The sequence below is a fragment of the Artemia franciscana genome, chromosome 10 (assembly GCF_032884065.1).
Source record: "Artemia franciscana chromosome 10, ASM3288406v1, whole genome shotgun sequence".
Lineage (NCBI taxonomy): Eukaryota > Metazoa > Arthropoda > Branchiopoda > Anostraca > Artemiidae > Artemia > Artemia franciscana.
Window position 1 is genome coordinate 44,861,547 of NC_088872.1, and position 20,454 is coordinate 44,882,000.

Here is a 20,454-nt window from a genome sequence, read left to right on the forward strand (position 1 = left end):
AAGCCAACCCTTCCGCATTTCCATGATAATTAAGATAGCTAATGTCACTGTCTACCAGTGTTTCCTAGATGTCCCTTTCAAATATTTATCTTTGCTTCACAGTCGCAACTGTCAATCAAACCAGGCTTCACCTTTCGGATTCCACACAACCGTTTTTGTCAAGATCTATTTTTCCTTGCGCAGCATACGCGGCTCGTTTAGAGTACAAACTACGGCTGCGACAGTGCAGAACGTCTTCTTGCACCTTCTTACTCATATTTGAACTATGTTTTCGAACCAGTTTTACTATAGCTGTCCAGTTTATCAAGTTGCAGTTGCATTGCATTACACACTGCATACAATTCGAGAGTAGTTTACGCTAATTTCGAAAAGTCTTTATCTTTCAGTGAACTGAACTTACTGAACTGAGGTAGTTTTTAGAGGCAAAGATTTCCGAGGCTAAAGGTTTTTTCTAGCAGAAAAACAAGAGAAAAATACCCTCAGATTTAAGCAATGCGTGAAGCATGTGGTCGAAAGCAGGACTATTATTCGACTCATCTAGCAAAACTAGGCAGTAAAGAGGCTTTAAAGGCACAGTAAACTTGACTAGGCAACTTTCGGCCATCAAACCGGCCAGGGGGGCTTAGATAAATGTACAGGGACTTATTGTCGACAGGACCCCCCTTCTTTGTTATCTCGAAACCCCTCCTTATTGTTCCCAGAGCTAGCTGGCAGGCCCTTGCCCCTTATGCACTGTAATTATGCACTTATGTACTGTCAAAGTTCGCCTTTTTACGTGTAGACCATATTCAAACGTCACACCGGTAAAACGGCGTGGGTTCAATTCCTAGTTGCGGCACACAAACCTTTTGCTTTTTTTTCTGCTAAACCAAAAATCGAATTTTCGGAAACTGCCCGGAAACTGCAATGGTCGTAACTAGAATTTTTCTTACTCTCAATATCGACTCAGGGCACACATTCTTGATATGTCAGCTAGCTCCCCGAGTCAACTTTGAGTCAAGTTTACTGTTCCTTTACGGATGCCCAGCTTTTTTTTTATCCAAATCACTGGTTTATTAGAGATCATTTTTTATTGTACTACAGATCATTTTCGAAAAAAATAAGAATGACTCTTGAATCAGTCGCAAAAATCTATTTCCTCTTCCTCATTTTGATCGACGCCAGTTGCGTTGCTACAAATGAGATTTACGTTCGTGGATCTCGATGCTCCCTATCCACGTTACCTTCGTGGAATGAAAGACGAAGACTGTCATCTATTTTCCAGGAGTTGCTGCTTCCAGCATCGGCGGAGCGTCTGATCACATATTGCTTTGCAAACATCAGTGCACTCACAGTTTCAGTTTGGAGACGATTTCTAATTTTTGTTTTCAAACTGTTCAAAATAAAAAATTGCCTTTCTGCGCTTGCGCTGGAATGAGGAAGAGCACACAATGTCAACATGAACTTGGAAATTTCCAAATATACTGGCCTAGATATGCAGTCCTTGACGTCACTCAGCTGCTTCCAAAAGATTCCAGGATCATCGCTGGGTTCAAATTTCGGGAGATCCTCTTTTACTCGGCCAGCTTAGTCCATTGAACTTCCAGCTTATCTCGTAGAGTGTCACTTTCACCTTCGCTGTCGCCAAGCAGGTTCGGGAAACGGATCATGAGTGGAACAATAGTATCCACTTTTCCAGAAACGGCCACGGTAGGATCTATACAACGAAGGTTCACCAATGTTTCATCTTTGTAATCAATTCTTATTGATACATGCAAGCACATTTCGACGAGAAAGCTCAAACAGTTTGTATGGATTATTTGCACTTGCTGCCTATTCAGCTCACCTGCGCTAGACGATGTAGCGATATAGTTCAGGTTGCTCGGCCCAAGCTTGAGCTCCTCCAGTTTTAGGAAATTTGGTGGAGTTAGTTTGACCCTGAATGGATCTCCTGCGATTGCTATTGCTTCTTTTGTCACAAAGCATCTCAAAAGAGCAAGATAAGTCACTCTGGAACTCTGCAAGAGCCTATGAATGCGAGTTTTACTGCTCTGGAACTCTATATTCAGTTCGTTTACCTTTTCAAGGACAAAGGCAATAAAGTACAGGTAACCTTTAATCTTTGGGTCCTTCATACAAGCCAAAATCCGACTTGCCTTTTCTTTCGAAGATTTATCTCCTGCTGCATCACCTTCTCCGTGGCTTGCGAAGAACCGCATCAGTGCACTCCACTGTTCTAGGATTCTCTTGACAGAGGCTTCCAATGATAGCCATCTTGTGTTTGCCACTTGAAGTAGGCGGTGGCTCTCTACACGTGCAAATTCTTGACACTTTTTCAACTCTTCCTGGCGCTTTGGGCTGCTTGCAATATAGTTTACAATGTCGTGATTGAATACTTCCAAACCCTCTGGTAGCTTTTTGGCGGCGTATGTTGTACATAACGCGAGCGAGTGACTTGTACAACCAAGAATGAACAAATTTGGTACTTCCTGTTTAAGCAGCACCCCTAGTCCTTTCACAGACCCAGTATTCACACTAGCATTATCGAAGCCTATACCCATTAAATTTTGTATAGGTATACCAAGGTCCGAAAGACATTTCATAATCAGGTTCTTCTGGCCGGCACTTGACGCGTCGTGCATGTCAAGAAGACCCAAAAAAACTTCACGAACATTGTAATTAGCATCCACATACTTTGCAATGATGACCAAAACTTTGGTCCATGACTTGTCCGTAGATTCATCTACAATAATGGCGAACTAGTTATTCCTTAACCAATTTGCAAGCTGCACTTTTTCCTCTGTGGCAAGAACATTCTTGGTTATTCTAGTTGTCTTGGTTCTCGACGAGGCTAATGCTTGGCAAACAGCATCAGTTGGGAAACATGATTTCATGACTTGTAGCAATGAGTCAGTTTTTCTTATAGAAATATCCTCTTTGGCAACCAAACCTGCCAGGCGTAACTCAGCATCTTTAACTGAATCGTCAAAAAGCTGCTTCTTCTGCACTTCCGGTGTTTGCACAAACTGGTCAACAGGCACTGTGCATTTCATAGCCTGCACGTTTTGCTTGTGAAATATAGACTTGACATGTCTTTTGACATTGTAGATACTTCCTCGAATATCTTTCTTGCATAAATTACAATGAGCATGCTGACTGTTCATATCAGATTTACTAATAAACCCGCCTAGTTCAGGATCCATTTTCCACTTATCACAGAATTTATTTCGATTTTTGATTTTTCTGGGCTTGTTGGATATTTTCGGCTTCTTCTGGTTAGTACTCTGTTTGTTTGGCTTCAGACTACTCTTGCGTTTTCTCGCTTCTTGATTATCAGTTGAGCTAGATTCGGAGGTTTCTTCATCATCAGATGATTCAGAAGAGGAAGGGGAACTGTCGATTTTTACAACTGATTCAGAATCAGAAGACGAATCGGATTTATTCTTGTTCTTATTGGCTAGGAACTGAGTCAATGTACTTTGTTTCATGACTGCAAAAAAAAAGAAAAAACACATTTGAACAAGCATGTGTTTCAGTCAATGGCTGAAAATTAATGGGATCAAAATTAAAAGAACAGCTTTTTGTTATTTAGATTGAGATTGATAGACAGGGTCTCCAGGTTTGTAGGCCTACCACAACATATGCAGCATTTGTTTGTTAAATATTAATATACTGGGAATTTTTAGTTTGAAACAAAACCTTAAAACCATGTAAAAATTACAGAAGCCTTAATAACAACTTTGGCACCCGTTTCTAGGTGGCATTAGTAACAGTAACAGAACTTACAAAATAAATTTCTGATCTCATTAGTAATATGTAGAAATGTCACCAAATGTTGACTTGACACTTTGATAGTAGCCTACCCGCTACCTCATTCTTACCTGGTTTTTAGTTTTTTGTCTAGTTTAGTTGCTCTGAGGGAAGCACGCTTCCACAAATGTTTGAATGAAAACCAATGAAAACATAAAACAATCTTCAAACCATAAAAGAAAATACTGATTTCCACTTCAAATCGAAACAGACAGTAGTTCAAGCCACTTTTTGAGATTTGTATAGCCCAGACAAAGGATTTGAGGAAATATATTGTAATGTGTCAAGGTATCATCTAAACCTGTTGAACGAACATTTTGTGACATTTTCTTGAACCAGACAGTTAGATCGGTAATTTGTTTACTTATTATTTTATTTCAGTGTTATAAATTCCCTTCTATGATTGTACAGTCCAGTTAGAGCACATCTGAACTCTTTCAGAGTAAAATAGACATAGAAAAAGCAATTCTGCTACTTAAAAAAAAACAAATAATTTAATTGAGTTTGTGACCACAGCAGTTTTAAACAGGTCAGAAGGGCTTAAATTTGATTAGGAATTAGAAAAATATGATTGAAACCGTGAAAATACAGTTTTGAACAGGATAAATGGCAGGCGCTGACCTTTCATCTTCATCTGGACACAAAATGGAATTCTCCATTGCTTTGTTCAAAAACAAAGGCAGGGCAAAAAGCATTTGACATACCAAAAGATAGACATGGACTCCAGCTACAATCTGATCAAGAGAGCAAGTACACAAGAAAATTACGGAAGATGAAAGGATTGTTTTTAGCTAGTAAGTATTGGTAAGTATGGTCCTAAAATGGCTAAAAGGTGCTAACCTAAGCCTAAGGTCACCCTCTTGTACCTGAATTCGCCTGTACACTTCACTCAGATGCTCTTGTATCATGATTTTTTTTTACCATTTCTTTAACCAACAAAACTGAAATTATTGCAGTAAGCTGTCAGTAAGTCTCACCTGTCTACCTCCATTAAAATCCAGCACTAAGGTGCTACATTTTTCCAGACTTTCCGAAATAGTGCTACATTTTACCCTGATCGTGCTACGGTGCTACATAGGCAAAAATAGTGCTACAATTAGCACTATAGTGCTACAGGTGGCAACCCTGTGTACACCACCCCTCTCTATGGATAAGGTCTTGTGTTTATACATCTTTGGTTTTCCGAAAGGCGTTGTCTCTTCATTGCGTGATGATTGAATCAGATAATTTTACAAGTCACTTCAAGAGTAGCTCTCATAACGTGTTCTTTAATGCCAGTAGAGCAGTCTCATGACCAACTTGTTATTTTTCGTTCTATTGATGTCATTGATAATCAATATTACAAGACAATACAGACAAACAAGGTATTATTGAAGAATCATCGCTAGTCTTGAATAATAGCTAATGCCCAAGTCATACTATTGGTATGGGTTCTTTACTATAGGTATGGGTTCTTGTACAGTTTTACAATTCTCCTTGTACCCTTGTACATACTTCACGCTTGTCGTATAGAAGCGAAAAATCGTTAGAACCCGGTTTGAAAGACCTACATCAACCATAATATATTCCTAAGTATATTTTGCTAATATTGTACTATACCTTTGTATCTTCTGTTAGGTTCAACGTACAGATGGGAAGATTACTGGTTTCATGCTTCCATCTTTTCTAATTTAAAAAGTGTGTCTTAGCTCCTCAGTTTGATTGGTTAGTCATGGAAGTTAGTTTTTGCAGTTGACCTCGGCCCAACTGACCAAACTACGGATGGGGTACATTATTGGTACTGTTTCTGTGTTGTTGTTTTTTCCATCAGATTCAACCGTAGTTTTGCTCAGGTAAATTATTGTTCAAGCAATTCATGTCGAATGACCAAAAAATAAATGTCGGTTACATGACTTCACTCCTTTGTAAATGAACCTATTTTTTGTATCCCTTACGAAGTTCAAGACCTAAAAATTTTTTCTCTTCCACTTCCAAATCGTCCCCTCCCTAAATAAAGTGATTATCATATGCCTGATTCCATTGTCAAACGGTTTTTTTTTGTAACCCCCTTCCCTCAATGAAGTTTCGAAGCATAAGAATGTTTTACCTTTTATTAAAAAAATACTTAAAAATCAATTTAGTACTTAGTGTAATTAAATCAGTTTAAAAGAAAGAAAAAAAGGCCGTCATCACACAGCCAAACAACCCCAAAGTTATCGCTGATCTTTTTCACTCTGATCCAATATATGAATTGTAGCATAAACGCCTCTTGAGTTCCTATTTCTGAGTTGAAGTCAGTGATATTCAAGGATTAGTTTTGAAAGTAGTTACTATGAGTGAAGGTTAATTTCTGATCTCATTTTCATTTAGAATAATAAGATGTTCTAAGAAAACGACAAAGCTCCAAAATTTGTCAATACACGGGCTTAAAGAGTGTGTTACGTGTTAACCGTGAGTTACGGTTAGGGTAAAATTCTAGATGAGGGGATTCATCTAACGATGAAATTAGTTGAGTTAGGTGAATGGATACACAACCTAAATGATGCCTGGGGAAGGTATTTTGAAGTACTTACCCACGCCCCTTAAGGTCCTGACTTTTTGCTATAAAAGTACAACATTGAGAAGTGGATCCAATACTTAAATGAGCCCAGTGAAAGTGTTTTGACACTCATACCTCAATCCTTACTTATACGGGTTTGAAGGTTTATAAATCTGTTTCTAAAATTTGGGTAAAAGCCCTTATATGGCTTTAAATCCTGCTGAACCATTATTGAATTGTTTTCTATGAAATAATAGGGATAGAATAACATTTTCCCAAACTAGATGCCAATGGAGAGGAGACGGAAATCCGTAATTGTTGTAGCTTTATAACATCTCCTCAAGGGATATTTTAGACTCTGGATTCATTCTTGAAATTTTCATTTGCCCAAATCAACTGCTTTCTGAGATAGCAATAAGCCTTTCATGTAGTATTTTATCCATGAATGGGTATTTAAAATTAGCGTTAAAAGCTGGGAATTAGTGAAGCTAAAATAATGTTGATGGACAAAATGTTTCCTTGTTAGAAAAGACGTAACTGGGTCCCAAAAGTCCTGGTCTATCTGACACTTTTATAAGTTTGATATCTCTATGGTAAAAACAATTGATCTTTTCTGAAACAATTTCACCGTTCTAAGTATACGACAATGAAGCATGTTTAGCAATGGTTTTTTTTTATAACAATAGAAAAAATTAATTGAGGAAGTATTTTTGAAATATAACAGCGAACTCTGTTTTTCTAATGGATTTTGGAAAACTAGCATGGGTCAAAGATAAAAGCCTTCATTTTTGAATAGCCCCCCTCCCTGAATAGCTTAAAGCAAAAATATAAACTTACCAAGTTACTTGAACCCATGGAAACACCTTTATACGTGACATTTTAGCGTCCATTTCATATGAAAAATGAAGTTATTGAAGAAGGTTATGACCTCATAATTTGGATCTCGAATTTTCGACTTTTTCTTACTAGAAATCAATTGTACAATATGCCATATCTTTTGTGTCGTCAAATTATAATTAAATGAAAAATTACCCATAAAACATTGCAAGAGGTAAAGATTTGTGGTCATTACAGTCAGTATGTGTGAAGCCTGGTATGAACGAGTTTTTCCATCCAAATTTATCTTGGATGAAAGCAAAAGATTCCAAGAAGTCAATAACCCTGGAAAGCCACAAATTAAAGTCCACTGCATAATTGGTAATGCTCAGAATATATATTTTAAGTTCTTGTCAAAATGATTTTTGTCTACCCTTGAACCCCTCCTTCTCCAAGAAAATGGCTGTGGGTTAGAGCCATTCACAATGAGCCTTTGCTAATACTGAGATTTAGCAAGTGCTAATTTGAGCCAATTAGATTTTTTCATTGCGCTTTCTGGTTGGCTGAAAAATTCTATGAAACAGGAGCAGTTATCTACCCCCTAGAACCACCCCTGACGAACAATACCCCTGTCTCTATCGGAACTTGTATTTAATTAATTTATATACGTATTTTGTTGTTGACAGCTTTTGGATATAGAGCCAAAATATTTTTTTTTCAGGTATAGCAAAAAGATATACACAAATTATGATTATGATACAAATTATGATTATGATACAAATTATACAGATTATGTTATTGTAAACAGAAGACTAGCAGGATCAATACAAGATACTAGGGTGTATAGGAGTGCCGTTATTGATGTTAAAAGTAAAAATCACCATCTAGTAGTGTCTAAGGTTAATTTAAAGCTGAAATTTCGGAAGAGTAACTCCCTCCCGGGAAGTTATGATGTTGGTAGACTTCAGGATGAAAATTTGAGAAAAAAATTCCAGGAACAGTTGAGTACTAAACTTGAGGGTTTAAAATTTGACAATGTGGAAGATGGATGGAATAATTTCAGAAAAACAATTTGTGAAGTTGCTGATGGTGTCCTAGGGAAGAGTGCTAAGACAGCAACTAGGAATATTAGTGAAAAAGCTTTAGGTTTAATAGAGAGTAGAAGGGGTTTGTATAAGAATTATCTGAGCGATAGGTCGTATGAAAACAAAAGGAATGTAAAGAAAGTGGAGAAAGCATTAAAATATGAACTAAGGAGATGTGAAATGGAGGCGATGGATAAAATTGCTGAGGATCTGGAAGATGCGGCTAGACGGCATAATAGTAAAATATTATACTGGCATGTTAATAAATTGAAAGGGAGTAGCCGATCCGGACTAGTCCCAGTTAAAGATAGAAATGGGGTCACAATTAGTGATAAGGAAAAAGTTAAAGAAAGATGGGTGGAACATTTTGAGAATGTGCTAAACCGAGATACAGTTGCAGGAAAAGATATAGATGAAAATGAAAAAGTTTGTGATACCTTGGATGTGAAGGAAGATTTGTTTAGTGAGGAAGAATTAGCGACAGTACTAGAAGGATTAAAAAATAATAAGGCCCCAGGTGCTGATAGTATGATTAATGAGTTCCTTAAATATGGTGGCTCTGAGGTTAGGAATAAGCTACTGAAGATTATGAACATGATTTTTGAAAAAGGGGAAGTACCCAATGATTTTAGGAAAACCTTAATTAAACCACTGTATAAGAAAGGTGACAAGAGTGAATGTCGGAATTATCGAGGCATTAGTCTGGTCTCTGTAGGTAGCAAATTACTGAGTAATATGATACTTTTTAGACTGAGACATGCTGTAGACAACGTTTTAAGGGAAGAACAATGCGGTTTTAGAAAAGGTAGTCGACCATGTTTTCACTCTTAGGTTAATAATTGAGAAGTCCCTTCGTTGTCAAACACCTTTGGTCCTTAGTTTTATCGATTATGAGCAAGCTTTCGATTCTGTTGATAGAACAGCGTTAACAAAGGTCTTATCGTTATATGGTATACCAGAAAAATACATTAAAGTGATTTGCGCTATGTACGAGAATAATACTGCTGCGGTTAAGGTAGGAAATTAGGTTAGCAACTGGTTTTGTATTAAATCAGGAGTTAAGCAGGGTTGTGTTCTATCCCCCTTTATATGGATCATTTTGATGGACTTAGTCTTAAGGAGCACAGGAAAGGCAATTGGAGACCATGGAATCAAATGGGGAGGAAGAACGCTCCTGGACTTAGATTATGCTGATGATTTAAGCATATTAGATGAAAGTGTGAGCAAAATGAATGAATTTTTAGAGGTTTTACGAGTTCAGGGTGCTAAAATAGGCTTGAAAATTAATGTTAAGAAGACTAAGTCACTAAGGTTAGGAATAAGTGAAGATGAACAGGTGACCTTAGGTAACGAAAAGATTGATCAGGTTGGGAGCTTCAGTTACCTTGGTAGTATTATTAGTAAAGATGGTGGGAGCAGTGAAGATGTTAAAAGTAGAATAGCTAAAGCTCAGGGTGTTTTTTCACAGTTAAAAAAAGTTTGGAAGAATAGAAAGATAAGCCTACAAACCAAGATTAGAATATTGGAAGCTACAGTGATGACAGTGGTCAAATATGGCTCTGAAGCATGGACACTCCGAAAAGCAGATGAAAATTTACTAGATGTTTTCCAGAGAAATTGCCTACGGATTGTTCTGGGTACCCGGCTGACTGACCGTATTTCAAACAGTAGGTTGTACGAAAAGTGTGGTTCAATCCCGCTTTCTGGGGCTATAATGAAAGAAAGGTTGAGATGGCTAGGCCACGTTCTACGGATGAAGGATGACAGATTACCGAAGATTGTCCTTTTTGGCCAACCGTCTGGGGCTACACGGAAAGCAGGTCGTCCTTGTCTGGGTTGGGAGGATGTCATAAATAAGGATTTAAAGGAAATGGGAACTTCCTGGGAGGGTGTAAAGAGGGAGGCTTTAAATAGATTAGGTTGGAGGAGGAGCGTGCGTAGCTGTGTTGGCCTCAGGCGGCTTGGTGCTGCAGTGAGTTATTAGTAGTAGTAGTAGTATACACAAATTTCAATCTCTTATGTAAATCCCCTGTTGTCTTACTTGCTGTTGTTTTTATCCATGTTCATTGTTTGGCAAAAAAATATACAGTTCCAAACATTTGTGTATAAGAGCTCTAAACCTCTACAATGGTGTTGTCTGATTGTTTTTGTAGTTAAGGAGGGATGGAGATATCTCAAAGGCTCTATTTTAATGCCAAATCATTGGAACTCTCATTGAGCCTTCTGGTAAATACAGAATTAGTTCTAAGGGTGATACAAGGGGAGGTTGGAGATAGAAAGTAATGTGTAATTTTGACGCCGTATCTATTAATTTTTTTTTGGGGGGGGGAGAGGTACAAAAAACGCACAAAAAATGTATTTTTAGCTGCATTTTCACGACGTTTTTATAAGTCGGACATACGTTTCCTCCCCTCATTTAGCCTTCAGATAAATACAGAATTAGTTCTAAAGAAGGGATGGTGGGGGGTGTCTGTGAATAGAAACTGATATTTAATGCCTCTTGATTTCTAGAGTATTTCTGGTCTACGCTGGTGTTGTTAAAGTAAAGAGTAACATTAAACCCCAAATGAACAGAAATTATTCGATATTGGAGGTGCGCTGCCCAGCGTTTTAACCTGTAGTACGAAAGTGCAGTTTTATCACTTTTTTCATGAGTTACGCTGTAACACGTGCTACATTTGATGACCAAATAGTAGCACTTTCGTGCTACTATTTTTAGTTTTTGTCTTGGACGTAATAATAACAGTTCTGAAAAAAAGGCAGAGGGGTTAAGAGACAGTGCGGAGCACCTTTTCCCCGTATTTGTTTTTGAAAGATTGGCGCTGATAGTTGATATAACCTTGACCGTCTTTTTGCCGGGTTTGTTTCGAAAGATTGGCGTTAAGTTTGAAATAACGAGACGAAAAATTTGACTTAAAGCTATTCTTAAATGCTATCACTTAAATGGACCATGCGCGTATTGTGGCGCAGGCCAGGGGTGCCCGTCCTCATCCCAACCCCTGCCTCATGGAAAGTGCTTTGTGATTGTCAAAGCATGATATTTGGTGGAGGCCCACATTAGACGAGTCCCCAATAGACCTCCCTGATAGGGCTGTGTAAATAACTATAAATGAGGTTTACTATTATGATTGTTAAAGAGCTACACGAAACCTTTTTTTTTCGAAAAAACTCGGTGCTTGTAGACACAAAAGACTGAATTGATAAAGCTATAACATAAAGTAATATCGGGGAACTATGGTCAAAATACTTATCATTTACTATATAATTCTTCATTGCAGAATTAAGGGTGTCGAAGAAATTAGATGTTGACATAAAAAGGGGAAATGTGTTCATTCATTTAATCAATAGAGGGAATATTGTTTGGGCTCTACACATCGCTTTGCCCCATTTAAATTAAATTATGTTCCATTTCTCTCAATTTCTGGTTGGCTTTTTGGTCTTGGGTCAAAATTTCCTATTTTGACATTTTTTTTCGTAGAATTTACCACCTTTTTACTCTCTCCTCTTTGCTGATAGCCTACGTGACTTACAGGTTTGAGGATTATCCATTTTTGATGACTGATTGTAACTTGTCACTTGCACATGTACGGCTTTTATAAAAACGCCCCAGAGAAAAAGGAAACGATAAATGCTATATCATCTTACTGGGCTTGAACAACATCATCTAAATGAAAACGGGTGCATATCTTGGTGATTTTTTGTGAAGTATAGTAAGTTTTCTTCGAAAAAAGGAACAGCAAATTCCCACTTTAGCGGCTGCTTTTTTACCATTCCAATATTTAAAGTGGAGTTCACTTTTATTGAATTAAAAAAAATTTTCCAGAGAAATTAAAGAGTTACTTTAGAACTCAAGATGAATATAAGTTGGTTACATAAAACGTCAATTATGAATGAACAGAGATCACTCCGAACGTACAAATAAAACCTAAATCTGGTAGATATTACCACAGATGAGTGCGTCTCCCCCCCCCCAAAAAAAAACAGACAAAGGCTGAATCTTGGGCGGAAATCAGTCGCCTTTCTGCTTAAGACATTAATCCGTTAACATTGAAGTGGTCTCAATCCAAAAAAGAGTTTGGAATTTCCATATTTAGTGAAGTGGCAGGGGGGTGGCTTCACCTTTGGCTGTAGGTCCACCATGTCTATACTTACGAAGTTAGGGGGGAGGGACTCATGCCTCAACATTGTTTCCAAAATCTCAGTTCCATCTGGTTTCAACAATGTATGACATGGCCGTCGTCCTGCTAAAATTTATCTATGACGTTTTTGGTCTGAAATAGGCTATTCGCCTGATTTAGGAACCCTGTCCAGAGGGCCGTTGCACGTATTGGGCTGAAAATGTAATTTAATCGTAAAATTTGTAGGTAGTGTCTTTAAATCCCCTAATTACCATCGTTGATGGAATTAAAACATATTTCATGTATCTACTTGACGTGTTTATATGCTCGTATATATACAAATATATGTGTGTAAAGTTAGGGGGGGGGGTTAGGCGAAGGCGGGGTGAGCTCCAGAACCTTGCTCTGAGCCTTGCAAATGTACCAACCAACATCTCCGATTTGACCTGATTTCTGCGAGATATATTGGGTCCTTAAACGGTAATTTGGATGAAAATCTAACATTAATTCGTGTGAAAAGTAAATGTAAAGAGCTGTGTGAAAACTGAGGATGAACAGAAATTGACAAAAATATAAAAATAAGCAGTGACATAATTTTGTCAAAATCCTGGGGGGGGGGGGCTGTGTGAAGTAGGGAATAATTTTCCCAAATCAAGTGAAAATGACAGTGAAAACTGAAAAATGATCCATATATTACCACAAAGGCAAAGATATACTAAATAAAACGAACTTATCTCTCTGGATACTTGGATTATGCAGGCTGAACTTAGTTTTGACAAACTTTTTTTGCAGAAACTAAATTTCAGCTGGGGGGCAAATTGAGGTCTAGGGGAACTGAGGTCTAGGGGGGAAACTAAGGTCTAGGGGGGAAACTGAGGTCTGTGTCTGGGGCAAACTTGGTATGGAGGGGGCAGTTGCCTTCTCCTGCCCTGTAGCAAATTACGCCCCTGGACGTAAGATGAACAGATATTCCTGCACTTAAATTTAGTTTTGCCGCCCCATCAAATCCCTCTAAATGCTGGTGTAATCTGTACTTTATTCAGAACTAGTGCTTTTTCTTAGAATAGTTTTCTTTTTCTATTGTAGAGTTTCAGTACTAACCAGGAAATAATTCTTTATGACATTATCATATTTACAACGATCAGTTTCGTCTCAGTAGTATGGCGGTAATTTTGATAATTTTTTCCCCTTTTAAATCTATTCTTAAAAGTTCCTGATCGCTGAAGATTCGGTCACATATGTAATCAGTCCCAAATTATAAGGAGGGAATTTAAATACTCGAAGGATGTGGGTGTGTACTAAGCTTCAAAAAGCACTCACTGGGCACTAAAATCTCCATTTTCTTCCATCTTAAGGTGATAAAAAAAATACCCTTGGAGGAGAAGTCCTCCGACAATCTTTAGACAGGACTTGTCTCCCAGGCCACTGCATGCGGGTATTGATGAAGCTCAATTCGAACAAAGATTATTTCTGAAAAAATTGTCTTAAACTTTTTAGTAAAATTTATATTTCACTCTGTTTACTCTTCTTCTTTCAGGATGCGAATATAACTTGGAATACGGATAATCCCGATTTTACTGACTGTTTCCAAAAAACAGTTCTAGTTTGGGTACCTTGTATTTGGCTCTGGCTTTTTAGTCTATTAGAGCTATATTATATATATTCAAGTAAGACAAGACTTATACCTTGGACAGCTCTTAACATCATCAAAACGGTAAGTGGTTTTTAATTCAAGTATGCTTATGAATATGTAATTCCGGGCCCCAATCCTAAAATGAAAAAAAAAATCAGGTTCGAGTAGTAGGGGTGTATGCGCTCCTCAAAACTTAAGCCTGAGAGTATATACTCTTTAGCTATTTTGCAGTAAACTTGAAGCCAGATACTTGATGCCAGAAAGGTTTTCTGTAGTGTTCTTTTACTAATTTTTCCCGTTGATGTACGAGCTCCTCTCCTCCTCGCCAACGGAAAAATAAAACATGTGGTAATGTCGTGGTATTTATAGTAAAGAAAATTGAACCTTAATATTTAGTAAAATTGGAGGCAAGTTTCCACCCTTAAAAATTGTGTTCTTCACTTCAACACTTAAGCCAGGCTTGAGACTGTATATGCTTTAGTTATTTTTGCACTAAATCTAAAACCTGACACACGGAGCTAGAATGGTTTCCTCTACTTTCGCAACCTCAGCCTAGAAGACTCACTGAAGGAGTTTTGGGTTTTATCAAGCAGTAATCGCTTATTAATTCTAGTCTGCCTAGTAAATGTCTATGTTGGTTACCTCAATAAGTTCCTCAATAAACCTCAGCTCTGAAGACAATTTTATAGATTAAACAATAGTATCTGAAGCCTGAAGCCATATGACCGTTTCTCGTATTAAATAAAAAAAAAACAAGTTTTTTTAAATGAAAGTAAGGAGCGACATTAAAACTTAAAACGAACAGAAATTACTCCGTATATGAAAGGGGCTTTTCGTCCTCGACACCCCGCTCCTTACGCTAAAGTTTTTTATTGTTGTAAAAAGTAGAGCTACGAGAAAGAATCAAACTTTAGCGCAAGGAGCGGGGTGTCGAGGAGGAAAAGCCCCTTTCATATACGGAGTAATTTCTGTTCGTTTTAAGTTTTAATGTCGCTCCTTACTTTCATTTAAAAAAACTTGTTTTTTTTTATTTAATTTCTGAAAGTTTTTGAATTAATACATGTCTGATTTTGGCTCTCCGTACATAAATTATTAAAATGAAATTTGCATATTAATTATTTTTTTGGCTAAATGGCTTTCTCTTAGTTTTGATCACACGATTTTGAGAAATAAGGGGTGGGGAAGGAGGTGTTAGTTGCCCTCCAATTTTTCGGTTACTTTAAAAGGCAACTAGATCTTTTATATTTTAACGAACGTTTTTATTAGTAAAAAAAAATACATAACTTAAGAATTAACTTACGTAACAAACTTTTATATTCTTATATTTTTGATTATATATATGAGGGGGTTGGTCCCCTCGTTAATACCTCGCTCTTCACACTAAATCTTGTTTTATCCCAATTCTTTAAGAATGACCCCTGAATCAGAAAGACCGTAGAATAAATAGTTGAAATTATTTAAAAAAAATTTAGCATAAAGAGTGAAGTGTTTATCTCCTCCTAAATACCTCGCTCTTTATGCTAAAGTATTTTTAGAACCCCTCATATGCGTAATAATCTATGTTCCTTTTTAAGTTTTAATGCTTCTCCTTACTTTCAATTGAAAAAACTTTTTCATGTTTATATTTTCATTGTTTTTTTTTATAGTAATGCTAGAAAGTCCTGCGCCCTTTTCATTGAATTTCTCTTCCCCCATGAAATATTCCTCCAAGGAAAGATCCTCCCATATATCCCCCTCCCCTGAACCCCACACCCAAACCAAAAAAATCCCCCTGATAACGTCGGTACACTTCCCAGTAACCATTACTGTATGTAAACATTGGTCAAAGTTTGTAACTTGCAGCCCCTCCCCCAGGGACTGTGGGGGGTAAGTCATCCCCAAAGACATAGTTATTATGGTTTTCGACTATGCGGAACAAAATGGCTATCTCAAAATTTTGATCCGTTGACTCTGGGAAAACAATGAGCGTGGGAGGGGGCCTAGGTGCCCTCCAATTTTTTTGGTCACTTAAAAAGGGCACTAGAACTTTTCATTTCCGTTAGAATGAGCCCTCTTGCAACACTCTAGGACCACTTGGTCGATACGATGACCCCTGGGGAAAAAAAAAAAAAAAACAAAACAAAAAAACAAATAAACACGCACCCGTGATTTGTCTTCTGGCAAAAAATACGAAATTCCACATTTTTGTAGATTGGACCTTGAAATTTTTGCTATAGGGTTCTCTGATACGCTGAATGCGATGGTGTAATTTTCGTTAAGATCCTATGACTTTTAGGGGGTGTTACCCCCTATTTTCCAAAATAAGGCAAATTTTCTCAGGCTCGTAACTTTTGATGACAAAGACTAAATTTGATGAAACTTATATATTTGAAATCAGCATAAAAATCCAATTCTTTTGATATATCTTTTAGCATCGAAATTCCGTTTTTTAGGGTTTCGTTTACTATTGAGCCGGGTCGCTCCTTACTACAGTTCGTTACCACGAACTGTTTGATTACGATGTGCAGGTTCAGTTAAAATCCTGACGAATTTTTGGTGAGTCTACTATGTTTCGTCTTATGGCTGGGTGTTGAGTCGATTTTTTTTTAGGTTGGGGGTGGAGGGGGACTTTGAACTATGTGTTTGGGGAAGGGAACAAAAATATTCTGTTTATCTGGCACTTGCTATTGGGTAGCAATTGTAATTATGAAAGCGTAATATTATGCTCTAACCCTAATAAAGTATATGGATTAATGGTAATAAGAGAGAGTGTTAGATGCTATTCAATGCTGAATTTTAGATGTATGGTTTTAAGCTTTTAGTAAACCAGAATTACGAAAGTTATTTTGCTTTTGGGCGAAAATTTTATATCCGTCAGTAATTTAATATTAGTTTTAATATCAGTTTTTAAAAATTTAATATTAAATTAAATTAAATATTAGTTAGGCTTACTTCTATACAGAAATGCTACTCAGGCTAAATTTCTATTCTACAAATAAGGGGGGGGTCAATATTTGCCCAACAATTATAATTGTTCCTTAGAAAATCCATATTCTTTCCAATAAAGAAACCTTTGTGTTCCTGTCCGTGGTAGTTTAAGATTTTGGTAAGTGTAACACCCTACCACCGGACTGAAACACTTCAAATCCGTATGGGCTGAAACTATCCTAATATGCTTACTTAGTTCATCCAATAAAGGAATTCCATTTTAAAGTTACCTCATTCACCGGTATTATGTGATAACAGAAATTATGCGCATTATTTCAAACTACAAACTGTTTCAAGTGATAAAATATAATATAAACAAGTAATCAAAAGCTTAAATTATACTTTTCGGTTTAGAACTTGTTACTCCAAGTTCTTAATATGTTTATATTCTTGAACAATTCATTTTTATATATTTTTATTCTTTAAGTAATTCTAGTTTATGGAAGTACACATATATAGAAACAGTACAGGATACCGTGGAATATCGTAATGAGTCGCCCGTTACCCCACAGGCAACATAATAACGAGAATTCCAAAGGAATCTCTGAAATAAACTTGAACTATTTTGGAATACAATTTTAAATATTTATACCTTTGCTTTATAGAAAAAGCAGCAATGTCTTCAGTAACCCTTTAAAGTATCGACTAGGTCAAAGTTTTAATTTTTATAAGCACGGCGAATTTGTTGTTATATCAGACAATCTATTAACCTAAGAATGTCTGACAACAGAAGATGGGACTTGGGGTTTGAGTTTACGTTTCTTGGGTTTGGGTGATCATTAGCGCTGCTGGTGACTTCAATTTCTCTAATTTTTTAGGGGGAATTGCTTTGTTCCTTTATCCTGGGGAATTTTTCTCTTTTTATTGACGTTATCTCTATGTAGTATTTATTATGAAAATCAATGTGAGAGGTTAGGTTAAATAATCAAACAGTTCGTGGTAACGAACTGTAGTAAGGAGCGACCCGGCTCAATAGTAAACGAAACTCTGAAAAACAGAATTTTGATGCTAAAAAATACATCAAAAGAATCGGATTTTTATGCTGATTTTAAATATATAAGTTTAATCAAATTTAGTCTTTGTCATCAAAAGCTACGAGCCTGGGAAAATTTGCCTTATTTTGGAAAACAGGGGGAAACAACCCCTAAAAGTCATAGAATCTTAACGAAAACCACACCATCGTATTCAACGTATCAGAGAACCTTATAGCGAAAATTTCAAGCTCCTATCTACAAAAATGTGGAATTTCGTATTTTTTGCCAGAAGACAAAATCACGGGTGCGTGTTTATTTGTTTGTTTGTTTTTTTCTTTTTCCCAGGGGTCATCGTATCGACCAAGTGGTCCTAGAATGTCGCAAGAGGGCTCATTCTAACGGAAATTAAAAGTTCTAGTGCCCTTTTTAAGTGACCAAAAATATTGGAGGGCACCTAGGCCCCCTCCCACGCTCTTTTTTTCCAAAAGTCAACGGATCAAAATTTTGAGATAGCCATTTTGTTCCGCATAGTCGAAAACCATAATAACTATGTTTGGGGGTGACTTACTCCCCCACAGTCCCTGGGGGAGGGGCTGCAAGTTACAAAGTTTTACCAGTGTTTACATACAGTAATGGTTATTGGGAACTGTACAGACGTTTTCAGGGGGATTTTGTTGGTTTGGGAGTGGGGTTAAGGGGAGGGAACTATGTGGGAAGATATTTTTTTGGAGGAGTTTATCATGGGGGAAGAGAAATTCAATGAAAAGGGCGCGGAATTTTCTAGCATTACTGTAAAAGAAACAATGAAAGAATAAACATGAAAAAGCTTTTTTTTTAATTGAAACTAAGGAGTAGCATTAAAACTTAAAACGAACAGAGATTATTACGCATATGAGGGGTTCTAAAAATGCTTTAGCATAAAGAGCGAGGTATTCAGGAGGAGATAAATACCTCGTTCTTTATGCTAAAGTATTTTTAGTAATTTTAACTATTTATTCTACGGCCTTTCTGATTCAGGGTTATTCGTATAGAATTGGGACAAAACTTAAAATTTAGTGTAAAGAGCGAGGTATTAACGAGGGAACAAACCCTCTAATATACATAATAAAAACATAAGGGAAAATTAGTTTGTTACGTAAGTTAATTTTTAAGTTACGTATATTTTTTACTAATAAAAGCGTTCGTTAAAAATTTATAGTTCTAGTTGCCTTTTTAAGCAACCGAAAAATTGGAGGGCAACTAGGCCTCCTTCCCCACCCCTTATTTCTCAATATCGTCTGATCAAAACTAAAAGAAAGCCATTTACCCAAAAACAGAATTAATATGCAAATTAATATGCGGAGAGCCAAAATCGAACATGCATTAAAAAAAAAACTAGTTTTTTTAACTGAAAGTAAGGAGCGACATTAAAACTTAAAATGAACAGAAATTACTCCTTGTGTGAGATGGGCTGTCCCCTCGCAATCCCTCGCTCTTTACGCTAAAGTTTGACTCTTTGCCACAATTCTACGTTTTAAAACAATTAAAAACTTTAACGTAAAGAGCGAGGGATTGCGGAGGGGACAATCGATCTCACACACGGAGTAATTTCTGTTCGTTTTAAGTTTTAATGTGGCTCCTTACTTTCAGTTGAAAAAACTAGTTTTTTTTAAAATTTAATATTAACCTAAGAATGTCTGACAATAGAAGATGGGACTCGGGGTTTGAGTTTACGTTTTTTGTGTTTAGGTACTCATTAGCGCTGCTGGTGACTTCAATTTCTCTAATTTTTTATGAGGGGTCTTAACTTGTTTGGAATTGCTTTGTTCCTCTAACCTGGGGAGTTTTTGTCTTTTTGTTGACGTTATCTCTGTATAGCATTTATTATGAGAAATAATATGAGAGGTTAGGTTAAATAATATTAACCTAAGAGTGTCTGACAATAGAATATGGAACTCGGGTTTGAGTTTACGTTTTTGTGTGTTTAGGTACTCATTAGCGCTGCTGGTGACTTCAGTTTCTCTAATTTTTAGGGGGGGGTCTTAACTGGTTTAGATTTGCTTTGGCTCTTTAGCCTTTCTCTTTTTATTGACGTTATCTCTGTGTAAAACAATACGAGAGCTGCAAACAAACAATATAGAAAATTGATGTCGGTTGCATTTCTGAAAACAACTTTTTATCTTTATTTACCTTCGCTTTACATTGGGCCAAAGCTAAAACGATCAGTTATGCAAAAAGGGTAAATTAGGAGCATTTGTGTACACTTTTAAACTAGCTTATGTTTTGGGCACTAGCATAGTCCTAACTACTGTATTTTAATGTATTTACAAACCAAAGAATGTCCCTACATTTAGACAACTTCAGGCTGAGGTTGTAATAAATAAATATAAACCTTGTTTTGCATCTATTTAGCTTTACCTAACAGCACTGCGCTGTTAGTGGCACTGACATTTTTTTTAATTCCCCTTTAATGTCTTAACAGTTTTGCACTCTCTTTGATTTATTGCCGTCTACTGTTATTTGGAAGTGTACAATATACCTTCAAAATGTCGGTTAAAATATGTATTGAATATTT

The 20,454-nt window shown here is 36.8% G+C and overlaps 1 protein-coding gene across 2 annotated transcripts in view; it reads left to right on the forward strand.

The window, feature by feature from the left end:
- Positions 1 to 20,454, forward strand: part of LOC136032240 (multidrug resistance-associated protein 1-like) — an 81,253-nt gene that overhangs the window by 13,670 nt on the left and 47,129 nt on the right. For both annotated transcript variants that reach the window (XM_065712472.1, XM_065712471.1), the window contains exon 3: positions 13,864 to 14,040. In XM_065712472.1, coding sequence (XP_065568544.1) covers positions 13,864 to 14,040 — 177 coding nt within the window. The remainder of the gene's footprint in view (positions 1 to 13,863; positions 14,041 to 20,454) is intronic.